This window comes from Camellia sinensis, chromosome 1, assembly GCF_055761805.1.
Source record: "Camellia sinensis isolate YWXY chromosome 1, ASM5576180v1, whole genome shotgun sequence".
Lineage (NCBI taxonomy): Eukaryota > Viridiplantae > Streptophyta > Magnoliopsida > Ericales > Theaceae > Camellia > Camellia sinensis.
In genome coordinates this window covers 133,366,005-133,389,252 of record NC_138961.1, presented here as the reverse complement: position 1 = coordinate 133,389,252, position 23,248 = coordinate 133,366,005, and the positions used below count along the sequence as shown (strand labels likewise).

Sequence of the window (23,248 nt, the reverse complement as noted above, 5' to 3'; positions counted from 1 at the left end):
ATAGAGATATAAATCTCTTTAATTTGACAAACAAAATGGTTGTTGATAGATTCAAGTGCAAAAGAATGATTCATGTAGCCCACCTTATTTGATGGAACTTAAAACTTGGTTTGGTTTAACAATTCATGTAATTTTATTGTTGTATAGAATAGTAGTTAGGAATTTTATTTTTTCTGTTAAATAAAAAATTGTGATAATGGGGTATTGTAATTTCTACAACTATAGAAAATAATCCGTATTTTAAGTAAATCTTAAGAGATGTATTTATAATTTACACCCCCTCCCCACTCCCCCCCCCAAAAAAAAGGAAGAAGAAAGAAATAGATATCTTTGAAGTCTTCTTACACACAAGTTTACAGTATATTCAATGTTTGGGATAGAATATGATCATTTGGATATGCATTCCATGCTATATTAAATTACTAGGGACCACTCCCAATAAAACTTAAGCATATATTTTAGTTTTATTATATGATTGCTTTTATATATAACTCAATCATAAATATTTTGTATCCATTATACATTCATTACCAAAAAATGCTACGGAAACCTCAGCATACCGAACAATATACACTAGCCAGTGCTCTGCAATTCTAAAAAATAAAAATTAAATAACAAACAATGTACACCAATCAGTACTCTGCCATTTAAAAAAATTAAAATTAAAATCGAACCATATATATATATATACAAAAGAGATTCGAGACTTTTCGAACTATGTATGTTCATTATAAATGAGTCAAAATATATATTTTTACAATGAGTGAGTTGTAGCTAATGTTTTTCCAAAATTTACTTTAAAAAAATTTCCAAATGTCTTCAAACTTTTTCGTCCTCAAATTTCACTTTTCAAAAAGTCATTGTATCAACTTGTATGTATCCTAGTGAGGAGCATGAACTCACATCATTATACAACCATCGGAGCAATTTTGTCATAATTTGCTCAAGAACTCCATATTTTTTCCAACCCAATCCTATAAAATTTCATATGTTAATTAATTGAAATTGTTTGAAAGATTATGTAATTAACATGAATAAACTTATTAATAAATTGTACCAGTTGCTAAAAGTGAGATGATCATAGATAACGCTATAACAAAACTTTGGGGTAAACAATGTTTGTGGTGGAATTTGACCCATATTTGGAGAGAATGATACTTATACGGTCAAAAGATGTGCATTTGGATAGTACCACATATAATTGTCTATGACCAAACACTGGTATACGCAAATCAACCTCAAGTGAATGGCTTGTGTCTAAAAACCAAAACCAACGATCTCTTTCTAATAATAATGCAAATTAAAAAATAAATGTATAAAATTCAAATGATTCAACCATTGTATTTAATTTGATGGAGTGAATTTCTCAAGATTCTAATATGAAATTTATAATTATAAGAGTTTTAGCCTATAAGAATCATCAATAAAATTTCTCTATAACCATCTAACAATTTGACAAATTCAAATCAATAAAATTGGAATGTAAAAAATTTAAGATACTAGACTAATAATTAAATAGAAAATTATTCATGCCTATGACACTCTTAAATTATTGTTAACAAAACAAATTAACGGTATCCATGTAATAATTGGTGTCACACCTAAATAATTAATTACAGCACATTCAAGCTCTAGATTGTAAAAGCGTCATGAAATTATTAGGTGAATCTCAAAAATCTAAGTTGCTAAATGAACCAAAATAACTCATTATATCATAACACCATACCATTTCACACCAAATTTAACTGACATCCAAAAACATAATCATAATTCTAGCGATAAGGATGAGTGGAAGGGAAGAAGAGGAGGCATAAATGATTGTGGCAATAAGAACGGATGTAGTGGAAGAGGAATAAGATACAGAGATAGTGGTAGCAATGGTGATGATACTGTGTATCAATGTATTAACACGGGATTGGATTGGCCAATTAAACGAGTAGCCTGTCAACTATCTCTCTTTAGGGTGAGACTAACCCTTAATACTGTTTCCTAAAGAATACCAATATATTTCGATAAAACAGTTAAAAATTGTAATTAAACCAGTGAATTAGTCAAATCGAAAATGATTAAGCCTACTTGACCGGGTAATAAGACCAACCAAATCACATAAAAATTAATTAATTGAAACTTTTAAAATTTAAATTGTATTGAACTGAAGTATGAACAATATTACAATATTAAAAGAGAGTATAATGTTCACTTTATATAAGTGAAACAACTTACTCAATTATTATTTTTCTAATGTTAGATTATGTAAACTAAAAGCTAATAATTGTTTATGTGAGAAGTTTATTTCAAATCAAACAAATCTAGCCAATATATATTAATAAAACTGCGAAATCACGGTTAAACAGCGAACCAGTCAAACCGTCAAAAGATCAACCAACTTGCACAAAATTAATTAATTAAAACTTGAACTATACACAACACTACAATATTAAATGCGAGTATAAGGTTCACTTCATATAAGGAAAACAATTCACTTTTTCCTTCTTTTCCCGACGTGGGAATGTGTAAAATAAAAGTTAATAATCGTTTGGACAGAAAATTTATTTCAAATCAAGCAATCTCACCAGTTCAATATTTAATTAGGTCAATTCACACCGTTCTAACTAATTGTATCTCTTAGACATTTCTTAAAACCATACTGCTTTATTATATGGATTTATTTGGAACTTTCTCCCGTTCTATTTTAACTTTAACTTTTGATTATCTTTATAATTTTTTAAAATCTTGACAAAAATGATGTAGTGAGGTTCAAGCATGTAATAAAATTTTATAATATTGTGTTTGAATTATGAATTTAAAATATATATATATATATATATATATAATTTACTTTTTATTCATCTGTTTAAAATCTTTACTTAAATTCATAATCCAAACATAACTTAAGGGAAAAAAAAAGCATAACTCAAGCCTTTTAGGCCATAATTGGTTTGGTTTTCAAAAATTTGTTTCAATTTTTTTTTCTAAAAAATTAAAAATTAAGTTGGTGAAAGGAATAAGAATAAAAATCAACAACACTTACTATTTTTACATAATTTAATCTTTTGGGAGGTCAAAAATAATTTTTAAAAATTAAAAAATATTTTTTTAATTTATCAAATTAGTTTCAATTTTTTCAAAAAAGAAAAAATTAAATTTTTTTTCTCAAAAACAAACCAAACAAGGCCTTAGTCTCTACACCTTAAATTATACACTTTACTATTCAACATTAGTTACAAATCCGACTGTTAGTTATGGTAAATTAAGTTTTTTGATTGATTATTAATTTGTGAACAATGTTATTTTTAAGATCCAAAACAAGAGAAGAAAATACATTGTATGTACACTTGTACTAAATTATTGTCTAATAATTATTTGAATTAATTAACAACTTACTTTAAAACAATGGGACAGTCTTGTTGAGTTTTGGTGGGCCTATAGCACGACTTAATTTGAAGGGAGATGCTAGAGAGCTCTAATTTGAGCTCTAGTGATGTGTCAAGCAATAAAAAAAAAAAAAAAAAACAAGACAATGCACAAACATCACATCAGAGTGGGTCCCACATTCCTATTAGAGCTATTAGAGCTCCTATATTAGAGTTCTAAAGCATTTTTGTAATTTGAATCATTCATGTTGTAACTTTTGTTAAACAAATTATCCATCTAAAAAAGAAAAAAGAAAAAAAAAATGGTGAAAGTCTATTTTTATGGGTGTCCATAGCATCAGGTCTAATGATTGATTTGTTTTGATTATAAAGTTATGATTAATGAAATGTATTGGTATGAATTACAAAATCATTGTATTAAGAACATTTTTTTCTCTCTATTTTTATCTTTATACTTTTCTATCTCTACTTTTTTACTCTATTTACATACATTATTATCAATAGCCGTCCACCGCCGACAATAATCGGCAACAATAGATATGTAGACACGTGCAAAGATAGGTGAACAAATAGATAGATATAATATAGTCTTTCAAATTGTTATTATCTTTTGAACAATTGTCTCAAAAATTTTAAATTTAACTTTATGATCCAAATGCCCAAAAAATTATATAAGATCTTTTTAGTCCTATATATTTTCATGATATTTGTTGTATAAATTAAAATAAATGACAAAAAAATTTGAATAAAACTCTACCATTCATCTTTCTAGAATTCAATGAAGATGTGGACACATCAAGCCCTTTTTCTGGCTCAACCGAATCTTGGACCATAACCAGTCGATTTAGTCAAGAAGTCATTGGTAAACCCTCTTCTAATTTATGAGTAACAAAGTAGCCCTCAATTTGGACTCAATTCCCAAATTGGATACCAACTTTTGAATTAATTGACACAAACTTTCCGAAAAGTGTTCCACTTAGAATATGATGATACTATATGTACTAATTAGTATACTAATATATATTATGATATTATTGTTCTAAAATTATGACCCCTTCTATTATATAAACGGTGATGCTTCCGACCCCCAGTGACAACCCGGTGATGTGGCGCGCTGTCATTGGCTGAAAATAAAAAATAAAAATAAAAAAACAATTTTTTTGGCCAATAAGAAGAGACCCCAGCACCCCACTGGGGGTCTCATGCATTTTCCGTTATATAAATTACAAAATCCAAAACATTTAAAATTATACCATATTCGTCAATACACTAATACTTTGTTTGGTTGGAAGATTTAAGTAAGGATTTGGAAAGAAAAATGAAAAATGTAGGTGAAATGTGAATAAAATATGCATATATTTTACCTAATTTCACACACCTTTTCCTTTTCCCTTTTCAAATTTTTTCTTAAATCCTCTAACTAAATACAATGTAATTGATATACCAATTAATATATATTAAAATATATAAAGTTGGTCAAAAAGTGATTTTGACCTTTTAACGCTTCTGTGGCAGGGCTTCCCTTTTTCCACGTCGTCTAAATTAGGCCAAAAAAAAAAAAAAAAAAGGGTCCATTTTTACATGATAAGACAAATTTAAAAAAGAAAAAAGAAAAAGATAAGATACAAATTTGGTTTTCAAATCACCTTAATGACTTTTAATATTTGAAGAGTGCTGCTATTTATTTTTATCTTTTTATTTTGATCCCTTCATTTCTTTGTACTCCTATCCAGTTAAATGAGTCCCCTCTATTTTCTCTTAGGATACTTACGTATAGGTTTTAATAAGTGGATTTATTAATAGGTCCTATAAAAAAAATTTGTCATAAAAAAAAGTAACTAATTGTAAGTTTTAGCGACAATTTTTAAAAAAACATGATAAAAAAAGTCACTAATTGTCAATTTTTAGCGACATATAAAAAATTATCACAAAAAAATTATTTTTAGCGACAATTTTATCAAAAAATATTTTCAATAGGACTTGATAGGAATTAACTCCAACTATTAGGATCTATTAGTAGTTTACTATTTTCTCTTTGAATTCCTACCTTAATTCCAACTATACCCTTTTTCTTTAGAACCCAAACATTTCTTCTGTCAACTTTTCTATCGCTGGCAGCCCTCACCGCAGGTAGTCCCACCCCCTCTGGCACCACATCCTCAACAACTCTCTCATATCTCTCCCAACCCCCTCATCTTCTTTTCTTTCCGACCAAACCTCCCCTCTTGAACCAATGTCCAACCCCTTTCCTCCTTGCAAATTGCGACCTCACCTCCAGCTCATTTTTTCCTTCTTCTTTTTTTTCTTCTTTTCCTTTTCCTCCGCCAAACCCTAGATCTAAAACTTCTCTCTCTCTCTCTCTCTCTCTCTCTCTCTCTCTCTCTCTTGCTTGCAATACTAGAGGGTTTGAGGGTTTCGTAGGGCAGTTCATGGCAGTGGACATGGGTTGTAGTGGAGACATATCACTAGTAGGAGGAGGATCGCAGTGGGAGACGCAGTGACGAAGGAAAAATGACGAAATGAGAGTTGTAGTAGCAGCGCCAACGCAAGAGAGGGTTAGGAAGGTGATCACAACAAAGGAATGGGGGTTGCCGTAGTTGAAAATGACAGTTGTGAGGAGAGCCAGGAAGGAGGTAGTGGTAATGGAAGGGGTCACCAGTGAAGAGGGGTTACGAGTTGGCCACTGAAGATAGCGGTGGTGGTTGTTGGAGTTGGTACATTGTGGGGTTAGGGTTTGAGGAGAAGGGATAGAGAGACGACATTGGAAAAGGAAGGGGACTGCCTAGAGGTAGTGGTGAAAGGGGATGGTGACGTCTGGAGGTGGTGGTGACTACTGGAGGTGAGGGATGAAATTGGGGTTAGGGTTTAGGAAAATTAGGGTTAGAAGATTACAGATGAGAGTAAAAATGAAATTTTATGTTTGGATAAAATTAGAATTAAAAAAAAAAGGTGAGGGTTTTAAAAAAAGGATAAGAATAAATAGCAACACTTTATTTGAATATGATACATGATAACCTCATTTATTATACTTATAATGCTAATGTCAGTCAGGAAATCATATATACACTAATTGAAGTATGATTAATAACTGCATAAAGAAGTGTATTTTATCATAAATAATAAAGAATAAAAAAAAGTGAGTTTTTGTCACTCATTGTGAATACTTGTATTAAATGCTTCTATCAGATGACTAGGGTGTAAATTTGGCCCGTGATCATGGCAGTCCGAAGTCTGCCCGCGGTCTGGGATAGGCTCGGCTCAGTTAGGCCTAGGATTGAGCCCTGCCCTGGACCCTGGGCTTGGGCTTGGGCTTAGGCCATCATTTTGAAGTCCGGCCAGTGGCCCAGCCCATTGGCCCGCTCAAGGCCCATTCAAAGCTTAGCTTGAGACCCGGCTTACTCGAGGTTCAGTGTCATTTTTTTGTGGAAAATAATAAAATTTTGATGAAAAAAATAAAAGGAAATTAAAAAAAATGTTCAAGCCCGCTGTAGCTCGACTTTTCGTGCCCCCTTTCGGAAGACGAATAAGCCCTATAGTATCAGACTCTCGCGATTATAAATTTAATCTCACAAGTGCAATGTGAAATAGATAAATACCAAAGAGTTCAAATCCGACAAATCTTTTGGAAAATCGATTTTGAATCAAATTGCCAAAAATAGACTGTTTTGCCAGATATAGAGTCGCCACCTAAATATTTTTGGAAAATACCTATGACTCGTGCCAAAGGCCACGTGTCCGTCATCACCAAGATTGTCTCGGCTCGGGAACTTAGGTACGAGAAGGGAATGTCATGAATTGAGCACCCCCGCTCGCCCGATCAAAGATCGGTCTCTACTAATCATGATGTGAATTTTATTTACATTATATGCTCTTGTTCCGATTATTAGGCTAGCATTACTATATGATGCGCGCACACACAAGTATAGACTAATTTCCAAGAATTGAAACACTTGATTTCATGTTTGTTTTGAAAAATGTTTCGAACATGTACCACTTGAAAAAGTGATAGCATATAAACATTACTCAAATTATTCTAATTCAAGCAACTAGCCTTCATCTATAGGCTTTCAAACAGGTTATCATTTATTAAATTAGCCTCATGGAAAGCGTGTTAGACTGACAACAATCACATTCGTGCAATATGCTAAAGTACAAAGAGCTCACCTAGTACTCCAAGCCAAACGGATAAAAAAGTTAGAAAAAATGCGTGATCTTTCCTATGCAATGTGACTAATGCAACGCATGCAATATGTAACTAAATAGGCTTGGCTACTTAACATTGCATGTGAAACAATTTGATAGCATGCGGTCTAAGGACGTAGTCAAAGAATGTTAAACTAACAATGCAAGTTAGCATGATGAACCGAGCCTCAATATATTCAATACAAGTGGATGCAAGTCATGAGAGATGCTAAACAAAATAAGATGCCCTAAACTAACCAGTATAAGCGAGTAAATAAAAACGAGAAAGACGTGGGATTAGAAGACATACACGTTATTACAAGTTTGTGCCGTCACGCAGGAGGGTCCAAATAAACTAACTAGCTAAGCTAATTACTATGAATTAATTAACTATTACAAAACGAAACGAACAATTTAGCTAAGCTACTTAACTAATTATTACAACAACAAATTAATTAACTATTCTAACTAATTAACTATTTACAACATTTTATAAAATTAACTAGCTATAACTAATTAATTACAACAAATATTTAAGCAAAGTAATTAGATTAAACAGCCTTGAGAAGCGAGGAGTGCTCATGCATGCGCGCGAATTCCACCCGAAAAAGCCTCTCTTGCATAGTTAGAACACTTGCACTGTTTTTTACCTCAAAACCAACTCTGTTCCATTTCAAAAAAAAAAAAAAAAAAGCCACTGCTAGGTTTTGTAAAGGTGGCCGGCAGGCCAAAAGTGGTGGCCTGCCATCCACAAAAGATGGTATGCCGACCACAAAAAGTGGCCTGCTGGCCACTAATGCTTGGTTCTTCCCACTGCAACAAAGAACAAACAGAGCACAACCAAGGTATTCTTAAGGGTTGTTTGCACAACTTGCTCCTCTTTATCATCAAATAGCTCAAAGAAATAGTAAATTTGATTCACAAGCCATCAATCGATGCAATTTCATTGCATGATGGCCTATGAACCAAAGTGTGCAAGTTCAATAAATGCAACAAATAAAGACTCTCAAACCCCCTCTCTATCATGGATTGATCAAGGGAAGTGGTTGACAATGACTCTTGAATCGTTTTTATCACTAACAAGTATGAAACGATTCAAGACTCAAGGGGTTCAATTAACGTCCGATTGAACCCCAAACCAAGTTATTATCTTGCATCGTTTTTAATCCTCATTTTATTACCCCATTTTAATTACCAACTATTTCTTAGCAAATTAAGTTCAAAGGTGAGCTTTAAGTCCTCTAATGGAAAGAAACATCAAACCAAGAGTTGTTTTAGGCATAAAAGAAGTGTCATGCCGTTGGTAATGAACCCCCAAAGGGATTAAACCATTAAGCATAAGACCTTAATCTCAAGTTTTAAGCAAGCAACTAGTTTGAACCAACTTTCAAAGCAAAGCAAAAGCCAAGAAGGATGGAGGTTGCAAAAGTGATTAGGGGTGAAAACAAGTATGGAAAGCCGTAAACAAATGCTACCAATTCAAATAAGTTGGTGGCTAAGGCCTAAACCACCAAACCTATAAGGACAATTACACTACAAGCATACAATACAAGGCTCAAATGCAATGAACAACCAAAAACAGTCCTAAAACAGTGTTAAATCAGTCTTAAAACATGTTGGAATTAAGACAAAAATAGTTAGAACAATAAGCTAAAACATGGAACTATGTAAACTAGTAAACAAAGCATAAGAAGGGGAGGCTACCCCCTCCATTTTTGAACTTCAAAACATGTGTTTTAGTCACTGTAAAAGCTGTGAAAATCAGTGTTTAAAAGCTCAAAAAAAGATAGTGTAAAAGTGAAAACACAAGGGTAAAGGCTAGAGAAGCAAAGTGGAAAGAAAGGTAAACCACCCCTCCACCCTTTAAAGCCTTAAACCACAAGTTTCGGCCTAAAATTATAGAGTTTATACAACTTCAAAATAGTAGAAAAATAGTAGGAAAAATAGCAAACAAAGCAAAGAAACAAATCAAGCTTTATACCTCTTGAAGAGGAGAACACTTTTGAGCAACAATTCAACACATACACACCCTCAAGAGCTCAAAGTAGGCTCAAAAGTACCACAGCTCAAAGATGGCAATGTTTGGTTTAGAGTGTATAGGCAAAGGTTCAATAACTAGCAAGCGAGAGAGAGAGAGAGAGAGAGAGAGAGAGAGAGAGAATTGTAGAGAGAGAGAATTGTAGAGAGAGAGAAAATAATTTGCTCCAAAAATTTCTAACCCTAAATGTAAGAGGGGAGGTTTTCTATATATAGACAAACATCAAACTCTCTCAGAAATATCAATACATACATGTGTAAGCAAGTGCATGCATCAGTGACAATAGCTGGCACAACTAGCAGAAAATATCTGCAAAACACAGTTGTGGCCGGCAGACCACACAAGTGGGCGGCAGCCAAAGTTGGTGGCCAGGAGGTCCCAAGGTTTTTCAGGCTTGAAGATTTATGGTTGTGGTCCAAAACAAAGCAAGAGGTGTATAGGGCTTGAAGGCTCAAAGTTGTGGCATTCTGTCGAGGATTTCGAGCACTATACATTCATCATTGGGTGTGCAAGTAGTTGCGTCCAAGTTGTGAGGGCGGTAAAAAATGGGTGTTTATACCTGCCCAAGTGTAGGCCCGGTCCAAGGCTCGAATATCTCTTGGGTTTCGGCCTAATTTTCTAGCTCGTGTATCGGCCTGATTCGATCCAAATTTTGGTGGAAACCCGAACAACCCGACCTAGACTTGTCCGAGCTCGAACTTGGGCAGACCGAACTGAGTCCGGATGAGGTCGGTGTATTTATTCTAACAAAACAATGAAAAAATTAATAAAATATAAACAATAAGTTTAAAATATTGTGGAGGAGATTGCCCTCACTTCTCCCAACATTTCACTGGATCAATCCTATGTGATTCTATAATTAAATAACTTAAAAGTATTTGTACAAAACAAGAAAATAGTAATTTAACATATATATATATATATATATGTTAATATCATCTAGTGAAATGCTATTCTCTAGGTGGAAATGGAGAGATCCCTTTTTAAGTTCCGTAACTAGTCAGGTGAAATTATTTATTTTTATTTTTTTTATAATTTTTTTTGTAAGGTCTTGTTAATGATTGATTAGCAAGTGTATGTTAAAAACTAAATAATATAAATAAATAAAAAATAATACTTTTATACATTTTTTTTTAAATCATAAACCAACATTAATACGGATGGTTAGCATTTCCTTTTTTGTGAAGTTTGAAAAATAGATTCTTTCGACAACTTGCACAAATACAAAAAGACCTTTTGTGTTTCAAGGTTTGAATACAAGTTTTTTTAAATTGATCGGGCTTCATGTGTTAGTAGTTATGAAAAATGTTTAGTAACTCAAATTTGTGTGGTTTAAATGGTTTGAATGTATTAAAACGACATCGTTTTGCCCCTAAAATAACGTCATTTTGAGATATTCAAGTCATTCGGGTCATGAATATTTGGACTACCAAGCATTGTTGTAGTAGTTATAGAAAAACAACATAACTTTATATTTATATTTCTCTTTTGGATTTTAAAAATTTATGTTTATATTAAATATTGTAATAAATATATAAATTTATATATTTGATATGCATATCTCACGTGTACCTCACATTATTTATAAAAAAAAATGTGTTGATATGTCCATATCGCGATCAATCATTTTGTGCAATGAGAATTGTACAACAAATAAAAATAAGAACAATTTAAATAGATGATATTTGAAAAAGAAATTCTCCCCAAGACCCGAGATCTTCATCTTAAAATTCTTGTTCCTCTTTTGTGAATACAATTTTTGTCATTTTTTATATGATTGAAGGGCGATTTGGGAATTCTGTTGTGCCTTAAGACATACAATCTATTGTGACCCTCATTCATAGGGTCTTTTTCAGTTTTATTTTGATAATCTAAATCATTCGTTCATATTGTAGGATTTGTCGAGTAAAGTATCCATAAAAAAAATCAAGTCAATTGACCATTCATAATTACATGATTAGAAACTTAAAAAAAAAAAAAATAGATAGTCTATTATCAAAATTATGATTATTGTTTATTTTTTTATTTAAATAATTGTGATATTGTTATGTGATGACAAACGTTCGATTAACTTGATTTTTTCATGAAAGATTTACTCAACTAACCTTACAATAAGAATGATTTAAATTAGCAGGCTAAAGCACAACAACATTCCCAAATCTAATTGAAGAGGTTTTTCATTTTTATTTTTTAATGTAATTTCATAGATTTATCTTATAGGCTAATACCACTATATTTGTGCCACTACAACAAAAAACACCAACGGCGACTAAAAAAAAAAAATTCGTCGCTGAAAGTGCATGAAATGGCGACTAAAATGGAATTAGTCGCCGAAAAGCAAGGTTTTAGCGACTAAAAGAGTATAGTCGCCGAAAATCAGGGTTTTAGCGACTAAAATGAAGTTTAGTCGCCGAATATAGGGTTTTTAGCGACTAAACTTTGTTTCGTAGCCAAAAGTCACAGTTTTTGGCGACTAAAATACTTTAGTAGCGAAAAGTTACGGTTTTGGGGACAAAAAACAGGTTTAGTCGCCAATTATAGCAGTTTTGGCGACTAAAAACAATTTAGTCGCTGAAAGTGGGGGTTTTGCTGACGAAAATCCATTTTAGTCGCCCAAAGTAGTGGTTTTGGCGACGAAATTTCTAGATAGTCGCCAGAAGTCCTGATTTTTAATTGAGAACTTGTTTTTTAGCGACAAATAAGTAATTAGTAGCCCAAAATAATACAATTAGCGACTAAAAAATGGTTTTAGTCGCCAAAAGTCGCATACTTTTTTTTTTAGCAAATAATTTATTTTTTTACAAAAATTATATTGAATTAAAAAAATTATATTTATAAATATTATTTTGTATTAATTGCGGTTAATATAGTATATAAATAATATATATTGCATATATGATCATATGATGATATAGTGGCAGAGTGGAGGGAGTGTTGTGCCAAAGGGTTTGGCGTGGGTTGGCGCAAGTTCGAAACCTGCTAGCAGCGGAGGCAAAAAAATTTTTTTCCTGAAAACACTTTCAGCGACTAAAGTGAATGGTCGCCAAAGGTATAAATAATAAAATAAAAAATGAACTATTGGCGACTAAACTGTTAGTCGCCAAAGGTATAAATAATAAAATAAAAATGACTATTGGCGACGAAATCTTTAGTCGCTGAAGACATATATATTGGCGACTAACAGTATTTTAGTCGCCAAAGGCATCCGCGACGATTTATTGGCGACAACACGGGCGACTAAACTTTTTAGTCGGGAAAAGTGAAATTTTGACATTTGGCGACTAAAATGGGACCTTTGGCGACTAAAAATTTAGTCGCCAAAGGTGTTTTTTTTTGTAGTGTGCATAGATATAAGCAATTTATCTTACATCTTTAATCTAATACTGCTGTACTAGTAATTTTATTACTCAATTCTATTATACTCATAATTGCACTCCACGTAATTTGAAAATCAAAGAAACCTGTAAGACCTATTTGATTACTTTGAGTATTAGTGATGGAATCAACAATTTCATGGGATTAATAATCTCATGTGATAATTATGTGTAGAATTGTTAATACCTACTATCCTTTGTTATTAGATATACTACAACTTTGTATGTTTAAGAGTCTTGTGTAGTATTACTAAGTTAGATGCTATTTTTATAATCCAAATGTAGGAATATAATTTGATAAGATTAACAGTTCAATCCTATGTCATTATTCTAGAATCAAACATGCCCTTATAATATTGTTTTAATCCTAAGCAATTCACATACACATGTTTTATTTTACAAAAATATCACAAGACTACAAAAACTCTTTAAAGTAGGGGGTGCAACTCGGTCAGGTTCGGTCGGGTTCGGAGGTTATCCAAGCCCAGTCCAAGTTGTGCTAAGCCTTACCCAGGCATGAATTGTAACCCGAGGTTTCCTACACAAGCCTGACCTGAGTTAAACCCGAATTGTCCGAGTTGCCCGAATTGTAAATGAATTTTAGTTTTTTTTTTTTCAACTACATTATTAAATTATTAAAATTTGACTCTATTTATATTTTTTTTATATAGAAAATCATTAATACCACCAAAACAAATAATTTATATAATGTAAGAGAGATGCACCTATAGTAGTCCTTACAATTTATGAGTGAAAATAAAAAAAGAATAAAATTTTATGTTATTCATATATAATAATATATATTCAATATGATTTAATAATCTAAATTACTTTAATATCATGTAATGGCTATTAATTTATATGTATATTTGATATTTTTATATATCAGTATATGTATAATTCGGGTTTCGGGTTGCTTGGATTGTTTGATGTCTTTGTCTAAGCCCGCCCAAATTTAATTCAGGCTTTTGAATTTTTGTCCAAGCCTGTACCGAATTAAAAAATATTTTGTCCAAACCCTAAAAAAATTCGAATTGGGTCCGAATTGCTCTAATTGAGCCCGCCCAAATTACACCCTCACTTTAAAAGGTGGGATTAACATTCGCATGAGGTACTGGGATTCACAGTCCAATCTAATGTGATTTGAAGTGAAAATACTATCTAACTGTTATTTTATAAAAATTTATAAATTTAATCACAACTAACTAAAACTATTATATTAATACATAAACAAACAAAATCTATCTTATAGGTCCAATCTAATACAAACATATGGCCTTATTTTACATATTATTTAGGGAAAATTATGGAGGTGAAACAAATATTTATTAATGGGTGAGAATTAATTTTCTTGGGGGTGTAACTTTGCTATGTTTTTTTTTTTTTTAAAAAAATTTTACACAAAAAGAGTTGTATTCCATGTATTTGTAATCGATCGTGATACGTAGCTCGAATGCCGCGGCTCGAAACGCGGCTCGACACCAAAACGACGTCGTTTTGGTGTCGATTTTGGTTTTTTTTTTTTTTTTTTTTTTTTTTTTTTTTTTCCCTGGTTTGCAGAAGAAGAAGAAGAAGATGGTTTGCAGAAGAAGAAGAAGAAGAAGAAGAAGAAGGGAGAAGAAGAGAAGGGAGGAGGAGGAGGAGGAGGAGGAGGAGGAGGGAGGGAGGGAGGGAGGGGAGGGGGCCATAAAAACCGGTTTGAGGAGGAGGGGAGGCTGGGCTGCGACGGAGGCGGGGCTGCGACGGAGGAGGAAGCAGCAGCGGCGGCCGGAGCTGCGACGACGGTGGGGCGGGGCTGCGACGACGCCGACCTTCCTCTCCCTCCCTTCTCTTTCTCCTCTCCCTCTCTTTCTCTCCCTCTCCCTCTCCCGCTCGAGCCATTTCGAGCCTGGTAGCTTCGAGCTACCAGGCATTTCCGATTTGTAATTATTTTTAGTTAGTGGAAAGTGGAGCAAATATTTACTAAAGGGTGAGATTTTTTTTGAGGTACAACTTTTGCTATATTTTTACCAAAAAAAAAAAAAAAAACACTTCTTATATGTTTGTAATTATTTTTATTCATGTGTACAAATTTATAATTTTCTTAAGAAAGTGATTTGCAAACAAAAAGTGACACAAAAAGTGAGCATTTGATTCGAAATGAATGGGCACAAAAAGTGAGCATTTGATTTGAAATGAATGGGTACAAATCTATCTTGATATTCTGTATAAATTTTATATTTATATATCATTATTTTTATTTCTTATTATTAATATTTTAATCAAATTATCAAACATTGCCTTGGATTTTAGTACTAGGGGAGGGTAGTTTTTAAGATTAATTACATTTAACTTCCAAACATCAGTTTACTTTTTATTTGTTTACTCATGAATTTGTATATATTGATGGTTCTAATTATAAAAATCATGTAAATAACTTCTTTTTGGAGATGGTGTACCAAGAGTAAAAAATTCAAAATGCACTAATTTATAAATAGAAAGAATAAAACAAATTCGTTAATAATTGAAAATTGTAACTAATAGAAATAACCCTAACAAAATGTGAGAGGACTACAAATCACAAAACCTCATTAGAATTGCAAATGAACCAAATTGTTTGAGAGCTGGCTTGGCTTGATTCATCTCATTTAACAAATGAACCAAGCTTAGTCTCAAATATTAAGTTTGTTTAGTAAACGAACCGAATTCGAATTCGAACTCGAATAAATTTCATACGTAAAACTTAATTCATTTCTCTTTATTTAAATTATATAATAAATATATTATTTATATATTAAATAGTATATAAGTTATATAAAGAATAGCATAAATACATTATCTATACATTAAACAATATAAATAACATTTTTATTTAAATAATAAAAAATCTTATCAAGCTGAGTCGAGGTGAGTTGATCTCGAATTTTATTAATTTAACAAGTTGAGTCGAATTCGGCTTTAAGTTTAGTTCGGCTCGACTCGTTTGCAACTTTTCCCCCAGTCCTCCGTAGAACTGTGCAAAATATCGTCTAATCCGCTAAAAGTGCACTGATCCGCATCAATCCACTTTATCCGCTAAATCGCTTCACTCCACTATAATTAATACATATATATATATATATATATATTTAGGATAAATTATAAATACACCTTCTGAGATTTGCTTAAAATATAAATTGCCCATGTGATTTGAAAAATTACAAATACTCCCTTATTCGATTTTTTTATTTAATAGAATTAACTAAAAAAATGAAATTCATAATTGTTTTCCTATACAATAATAAAATTATCTAAATTATTAATTGAAACATATTTTTAGCATCATTAAAAACTATTAATTGACTTGATGATTTATTAATACAATGGGCGGTTTATTATAAAATTAGAAACCTCATGGGTGAAATGTAATTTTCAAAATCACACAGAATAATTCGTATTTTAATCAAATTTCAAGAGATGTATTTGTAATTTATCTTATTTTTTAACCTATAACGAAATATCAAAGTAAAAATAAATATAAAAGAAATTTAATATATAAAATTAATAATTAATAATTATATATATAAAAAATATTATGTAAAATTAATTTATATTATATACATAAAAAATATTATGTAAATATTTAATAATTAATTAAAATATTTTTTAATCCGCCAATTCGTCCACAACTGCCCAAGTCATAATTTACCATAATTAACTTATTATTTAATTTATAATTTCACTTTTAAACCATCCGAACCCATCACCCAAACCCGTAGCCCTCCGTACTACTCTCGTTGCCCGGGCCACCACCCCATTCCCCCTCATGATTATTATTACCAATGAATATTTTCATCTCTTTTCCCAATTTACCCCCTCTTCTTTCCCTTACATACTCTTCATTTCCATTTGTTCTTCTAATTGCTTCCCAGTCCTCTCCGTCGCTTGAGATTATAGACAGAGAAGCTAAAGCTCTGAATTTGTCATGGACCGATCGATCTTTTCCTTCTCCAGGCTCCATTCATTCTCATAGAATCAACCTTACCCCCATGTGAGCTCCTCGTAACTCACATCTCTCTCTCTCTCTCTCTCTCTCTCTCTCTCTCTATATATATATATATATATATATAATAATCATAATCTGTTTCATCGTGATTGCATTGTAATTTTTTTTTTTTCTAATTCATTTTTATTATAGTGGGTTTTGATTTATTTTTTTTGGGTACTAATTTGTTGGAGAAGCTAGGGTTCATCCTTCTATGATCTATTATTAAATATGGATTTATGTGCATATTGTTAAATTATGAATTTTTTTTTGTCGTACCGGTTCAGTGGATGTGGATTGGGATCCATGTTGGATCTATTGTGTTTTGTTTTTATATATATACTGCTGTTGCCTTTGTTTTTGATTCAATAGTTTTTTTTTTTTTTTTTTTTTGGCTATTATACTGATCTTGGGTTGTGTTTTTGTTTTTTAAAATTGTCTTGGGTTTTTGCTGGGATGGAATTTTAGCACATTGCCTAGGGCTTATCAAATTGCTTTCTTTAAGCTGGAGTTTCATGGGTTGAACTCATACTATGATGGGCAGCTTCCGTGACGAAGAATATCGATTCTTTGATGCCCATGAAGGCATGGCATCGGCATCTGATTGCCTTATGTCCTCCGATTCTAGTTTCGGTGTTGATAATGGGGTATCAACTAGTTTCGAATACCAAGCGTGGACTAAAATCCCTCAAAGCGTTCAAGAGCGCCGTAGTAAATTCTTGAATTGGATGGGGGGTTTGAACTCGGATCAAATGGTGTCGGAGAATCAGGTAGTTGAATGCAGTGATCTGCGTGAAGAAGAGATTGACAGAATTACGAAGGATAGTGGAGCAGTACTGAGGACATCAAGCTTTGAAGATGAGTTTACTTCAAGCCGGTCTTCCATGTCAAGTTGGGCCAATGATGTTTTTGATGTGCCGGAAGAATGTGGCTCAAATGTATGCAGAATTGGGAATTTGGGCAGTGGAACAGTGTGTAGTGTAGATGAATTGGGGAAGAAAGGTGAGCAGCCTAAACTTCAAGTATTGGGTGTGGACCAATTGGTGCTGCCTGAAGGGTTTGAGAACAATTTTGATTCATCTCCTGCAGTCCAGCAATCTATGCGAAGAGAAACTGAGGTTGCTAGCAATTTAGTGGGGACGAAGAATAGAGTTAAGAACAAGTGGTTGAGTAGACTACGTTCCATGACACGCATTGGAGATAGGCAAGGGGGAGCTAATAATTTAAGACCCACTCACCCCAACCCTGTGCGGAGGGCTAGGGTTCAAAGAGTTAAGGTTCGCCATTGCAGAAAGCGGTGGAAGGAACTCTCTGCTCTATTTATAGGGCAAGATATCCAGGCACACAAAGGTTCAATTTTTACAATGAAATTCAGCTTTGATGGGCAGTTCCTTGCCAGTGCTGGTGAAGATTGTATTGTGCGTGTGTGGCAAGTGGTGGAGGACACAAGATCAATTGAAAGTGACATTCCAGACATTGATCCTTCGTGTGTTTATTTTACCGTGAATCATCTTTCTGAGCTGGCACCCCTCGTTGTGGAGAAAGAGAAATCTAGCAAATTAAAGAACCTAAGAAAAACAGAAGACTCAGCTTGTGTCATCTTCCCCCCAAGGGTTTTCCGGATATTGGAGGAGCCACTACATCAGTTCCATGGGCACAACGGTGAGATCTTAGATCTGTCATGGTCGGAGAATAATGTAAGTTATTATTGATTGTATAGTAGTTACTTTTCCCCATATGTTAAATTGGATTTTTATGATCTCTGCTCTTGATGCAGTTTCTGCTTTCATCATCTGTTGATACAACTGTTCGTTTGTGGCAAGTGGGATGTGGGGATTGCATTAAAGTTTTTCAACATAATAATTATGGTGTGCCCCTGGCTATTTTCTGTGTTTCTTCCTAATCTAGTTTTGATGTATGTGTATTAGGCAAGGTTGATTGGTCAACTAGGACAATCATTAGTTGTGATTTTATATAGAGTTTGTGATTTTTTAAAACAATACTCTTATGTCATGCAGTGACTTGCGTTCAGTTTAACCCTCTGAACAGTAATCACTTCATCAGTGGTTCCATAGATGGAAAAGTTCGAATTTGGGAAGTTACTGGTTGCCAAGTTGTTGATTGGACAGATGTAAAAGATATTGTCACTGCCGTGTGTTATCGCCCTGATGGGCAGGTTTGGTGATTGTCTTTGTCCTCTCATCTTGTTGGATTGAGATGTGGTCTTATAAACTTAAGACAATTTAATTGAAAAGTTTCCTCATTTTTCATACAGGGCGTGGTTGTTGGCTTCATGACAGGGACTTGCCGCTTTTATGACATATCAGGTAACTCCTTATATTACCTTTCCAAGAGAATTATTGCTTCTATTACTATACTACTTGGGATATTGGATAAGTATCCATTATGTTTTTAGCATCTAGGATGGTTGATTGATGTTCTTTTGGTTAATATCTGAGAGTGTGATTGCTTTTCTGGTTCGTCACAACATATACATGCACATTGAAGCATATTTTTTTTCTCATTTCCTTTTGGTTTTCTCGGGGAGGTGCATATGCCACTTACATGATTGCTTGCTATTGGATTCAAGAGTTTTAAATACCACGTGGTCTTGTTAGTTTTTCTGGGTTTAGCAAGGAGTTGGAATTTAATGTGAGTGAGAAATAGCAGGTTGTGGTATGAAGAGTTCCCAAGCTCAAATTTTAGTGCTAGTGCGGGCCATGTAATTTGGTTAATTGAAAAACCCTTCAGTAAATGAGTTCTTGTATCTGGCAAAAGTGGAAATACTTATCTGGTTGTCTTTATGATGGAGATCTCTTCATATATTGCATTTCTTACGTTGGTAAAAAGGAGTAGACTTCTTTCCATATGACCATATGTATTAGAAAGGTGAAAGGGATATCTAAGCTTCAAATTGCTCAAATAGTCCCCAATATAAAGACCATCTTGCACAATTATGGGCCTTAACAACAACAGACTGACTTAAATGCCTCTGATTTTGAAAAGAAATTAGAAGGTTGGTATCAAAAGGGTATACTGCCTTTATACGAAAGAGAGAAAACTATACCAAAACCTATACAACTTTCATTACTCATGACAATTAAAGTTTGTACTCTTGGATCTCAAAAGTTGACTTGCAAACTTCAGTTGATATGGCTTTCTATATGGTGGGTCACAAAATGATTTCTGAATCCCATAGTTTCCCAACAAAACTTTAGATTAACCAACTTGTCTTTGGTTTGCTTGGATCAGATGATCACTTCCAACTGGAAGCTCAGATATGTTTACACAGTAAGAAAAAAACACCATGCAAGAGGATAACTTGCTTCCAGGTTGTCATCTCTTATCCATTTGTGCTTTCGTTGTTGCTTCTTTTTGTTACAAATTCACTTTTTGTTCAGCTAGATTTACAATTCATCCTAATTTTGTTATTTGACTGCAGTTCTTCCCGCAAGACCCGAGTAAACTAATGGTCACTTGTGCAGATTCACAAGTCAGAATTCTTCATGGGATTAATGTGGTTGGAAAATATAAGGGTAATCTTCTTTTGTCTTAGATTCTTCCTAGATGGATGGCATATTGATGACTTGTTTTTTTATTTTTATTTATGCCATCTCTGTTTCCAACAATTTGAGTCCTGTGGCAGTTTACTGCATTGTATCAGTAATGTATTGATTTGATTTCATACTTGAACATTTATACACTCTTTACTGGGTACTTTTTTGTGAAACCCAAATGTTCATTTCACATAGTATATCATATTCAGAGAGTAATCTTTTGTTAACTCTGTTCTTGAATGCAAGCCTCTTTAAACCTTTATATCAATGCTAATCTCTCTCTCTCTCTCTCTAGGCGTTCGTAATACAGGAAACCAACTTTTTGCATCTTTCACTTCAGATGGAAAGCATATAGTCTCCACATGTGACGATTCTAATGTATACCTATGGAACTGCATTAATCAGGAAGAGCATTCTCTGTCCCAACCAAAGATAATTAGGTCTTGGGAACGCTTCTCCACCAATGCATTGATCGCTATACCTTGGTCTGGCTTGAAATCTGAAAATTCAGGAAATGGATGGCAACTTCCCGCCTTAGATGAGTCTTCACTGAATGCATTGCCTTTACCTTCACCTACTCGTTTCTTTCTTGACCAGGAGTTTATTTTGGAGTCTTTTCCCAAGGGATCTGCCACATGGCCTGAGGAGAAGCTGCTTAGTTCAAGTCCACGGGCTGTGAAAACTGCACTGCATAAATCTCAATATAAGTTTTTGAAATCTTCTTGCAAGAGCACATCCAGTTCTCATGCTTGGGATCTGGTTATTGTTACTGCAGGCTGTGATGGACGTATTAGATCATTCCACAATTATGGTTTACCGGTGGCACTTTGATATCCTAGATGCTTGCAGAGTTTTGTAGAAAATTGGCAATGATTTATTTGGTTGAGCATTTTGCTTTCCTTAGTATGGGTTAAATGCTCTGCAAATTTATTGTTGGATGGGCTGGCATATAAAAAGTTAATTTTGGCAGCATCAAAACTCCTTGTCGGATTTGATTAGTTCATTGGGCATCTGTAATATGGATGATTTTTTAGGATTTTCGGTTTTCCAATGGGCCTGCTCTCATGTTAGGTCATGACGGGTGGCAACAGTTCCCATGTACTATAATCTGGCCATTTGGTTCATTTGATGGTGGGTCTGCCACACAGCTAGGATTGTGTTAAAGTTGTGTTGTGAGGCATGCTTCTTTTGCTAAATGGAGGGTTCATCTTTTCTGCTCTCTGCAGAAGTGTTGGTAATTCATCTTTGATTGTGGATCTCATTTTTCTAGTCAAATCCTTTCTGCTTCCGTTTTTTGGGAATCCTTCCTGTTCTTGGGGAATCCTTCCTGACTGGCGTGCCGGTAATATCATTTGTTTCACTAACAAAGTCCATAAATGTGATCTTTACATTTTGCATCTTACTATGCAAGTTTTGGAGTTACTAGTGGTTTGAATTTCAAATTTTAGTATGTATTTACTTGTATTTTGGTTATATGTACATAAATTCCCTAGTGCATTGGCAAAGGGGGAAAAAAATTATAATGTAGCTTTTTTCCCATGTATACGCTACAGCTTTAAAAGTCAATAAACAAAAAAAAAGAGGGATCAAGTGAGAAACTGGCTTGAGCCTTTCCACTGTTATGGTTTCATGGATATTGTCTGTTAATTGGTTTGCTTCATTGAAGAAATTCATTTTAGTTTTTTTGTTTTTTAATGGGTTTTCTGGAACATGAGATAAAAATTGTTGGTTCTAGTGGAGATTAGTGGTAAATGGTGTCGGTTCTCCACTGGGTATTGCTATTTTGGCAATGTCAAATCTATAATTTGGCATGTTACAAAGTGTCAAATTTTAATAATGTTGCTTTATTGGGACAACTGCCATTTTGGCACAAGCAATTTTTCCTCCTTTCTTAACCATTATTTTTTAACAACCCGCTTTTATTATGCACTGTTGGATGGGCATCATCGACCCAGATCATCGGATTACCATTGTATTTCAACCCCTTCCTTGAGAACTCTCACTTTCAAAACTCTTTGCGTCTCACTTTCACTGATAAGATCTTGTACAATATTTGGACAACCATAGAGCTCTCTCAGTCTCTGGATGATGGTTGCTCTTAACAATAATGATTGGGATGATGATGGTAAGATCACGAGCGTTCAATCTTGAAGCTGTACCAGAGATTTGTTCAATGAAGATGTGGGCGATTTGGACAACGGTGACACCATAGCCCACTATCTTGAAGCCGTACGACAGATGAGTTTAATGAAGATGTGGAAGAGATGAATTCAGTGAAGGTGCGGATGATTTGGACGAAGATGGGTTCACGATCTCCTTTCTCAGCAAATCTAGCCTCCATTTGGGAAGGAAGGTTTGGATTAAAATAATCATATAAGACAAAATATCACATTCAACTTATAATCATTACATTCTTTTTTTCACAAAAAGTCAAAAAAGTTAAAAAGTCTTTTCCAAACGAGGCTTTTTAGCCTCAGGTTAAAATAATCAAAAAGTCAACCCACTTTTCAAAAGAAATAGGTTGCATGGCTTGATTTCTTGATTTACGTTTATATTAATTTATTGATATTGTTTTTATTGTGTTAATTTTTGTGAGATTTTGTGACCAAGTGATTTATCTGCGCTTAATTTTTGTGATATTTGTATTAAATTTTGTTATTGTTTGTGAAATCAGTTCATGATTTTTGTGATTTGGTTGTGAAATAAAGTTAAACATGATT

The 23,248-nt window shown here is 33.4% G+C and overlaps 1 protein-coding gene across 1 annotated transcript; it reads left to right on the top strand.

Moving 5' to 3' along the window:
• Positions 1–16,642: 16,642 nt before the first annotated feature.
• Positions 16,643–22,162, top strand: LOC114281082 (Transducin/WD40 repeat-like superfamily protein). The gene is made up of 8 exons (XM_028223527.2): positions 16,643–16,977; positions 17,440–18,668; positions 18,749–18,839; positions 18,990–19,147; positions 19,247–19,298; positions 20,224–20,303; positions 20,414–20,507; positions 20,824–22,162. Exons 2-8 carry the CDS (start codon positions 17,505–17,507, stop codon positions 21,357–21,359), a joined length of 2,175 nt encoding a protein of 724 aa, XP_028079328.2. The 5' UTR covers positions 16,643–16,977; positions 17,440–17,504; the 3' UTR covers positions 21,360–22,162.
• The last annotated feature ends 1,086 nt before the right edge of the window (positions 22,163–23,248 follow it).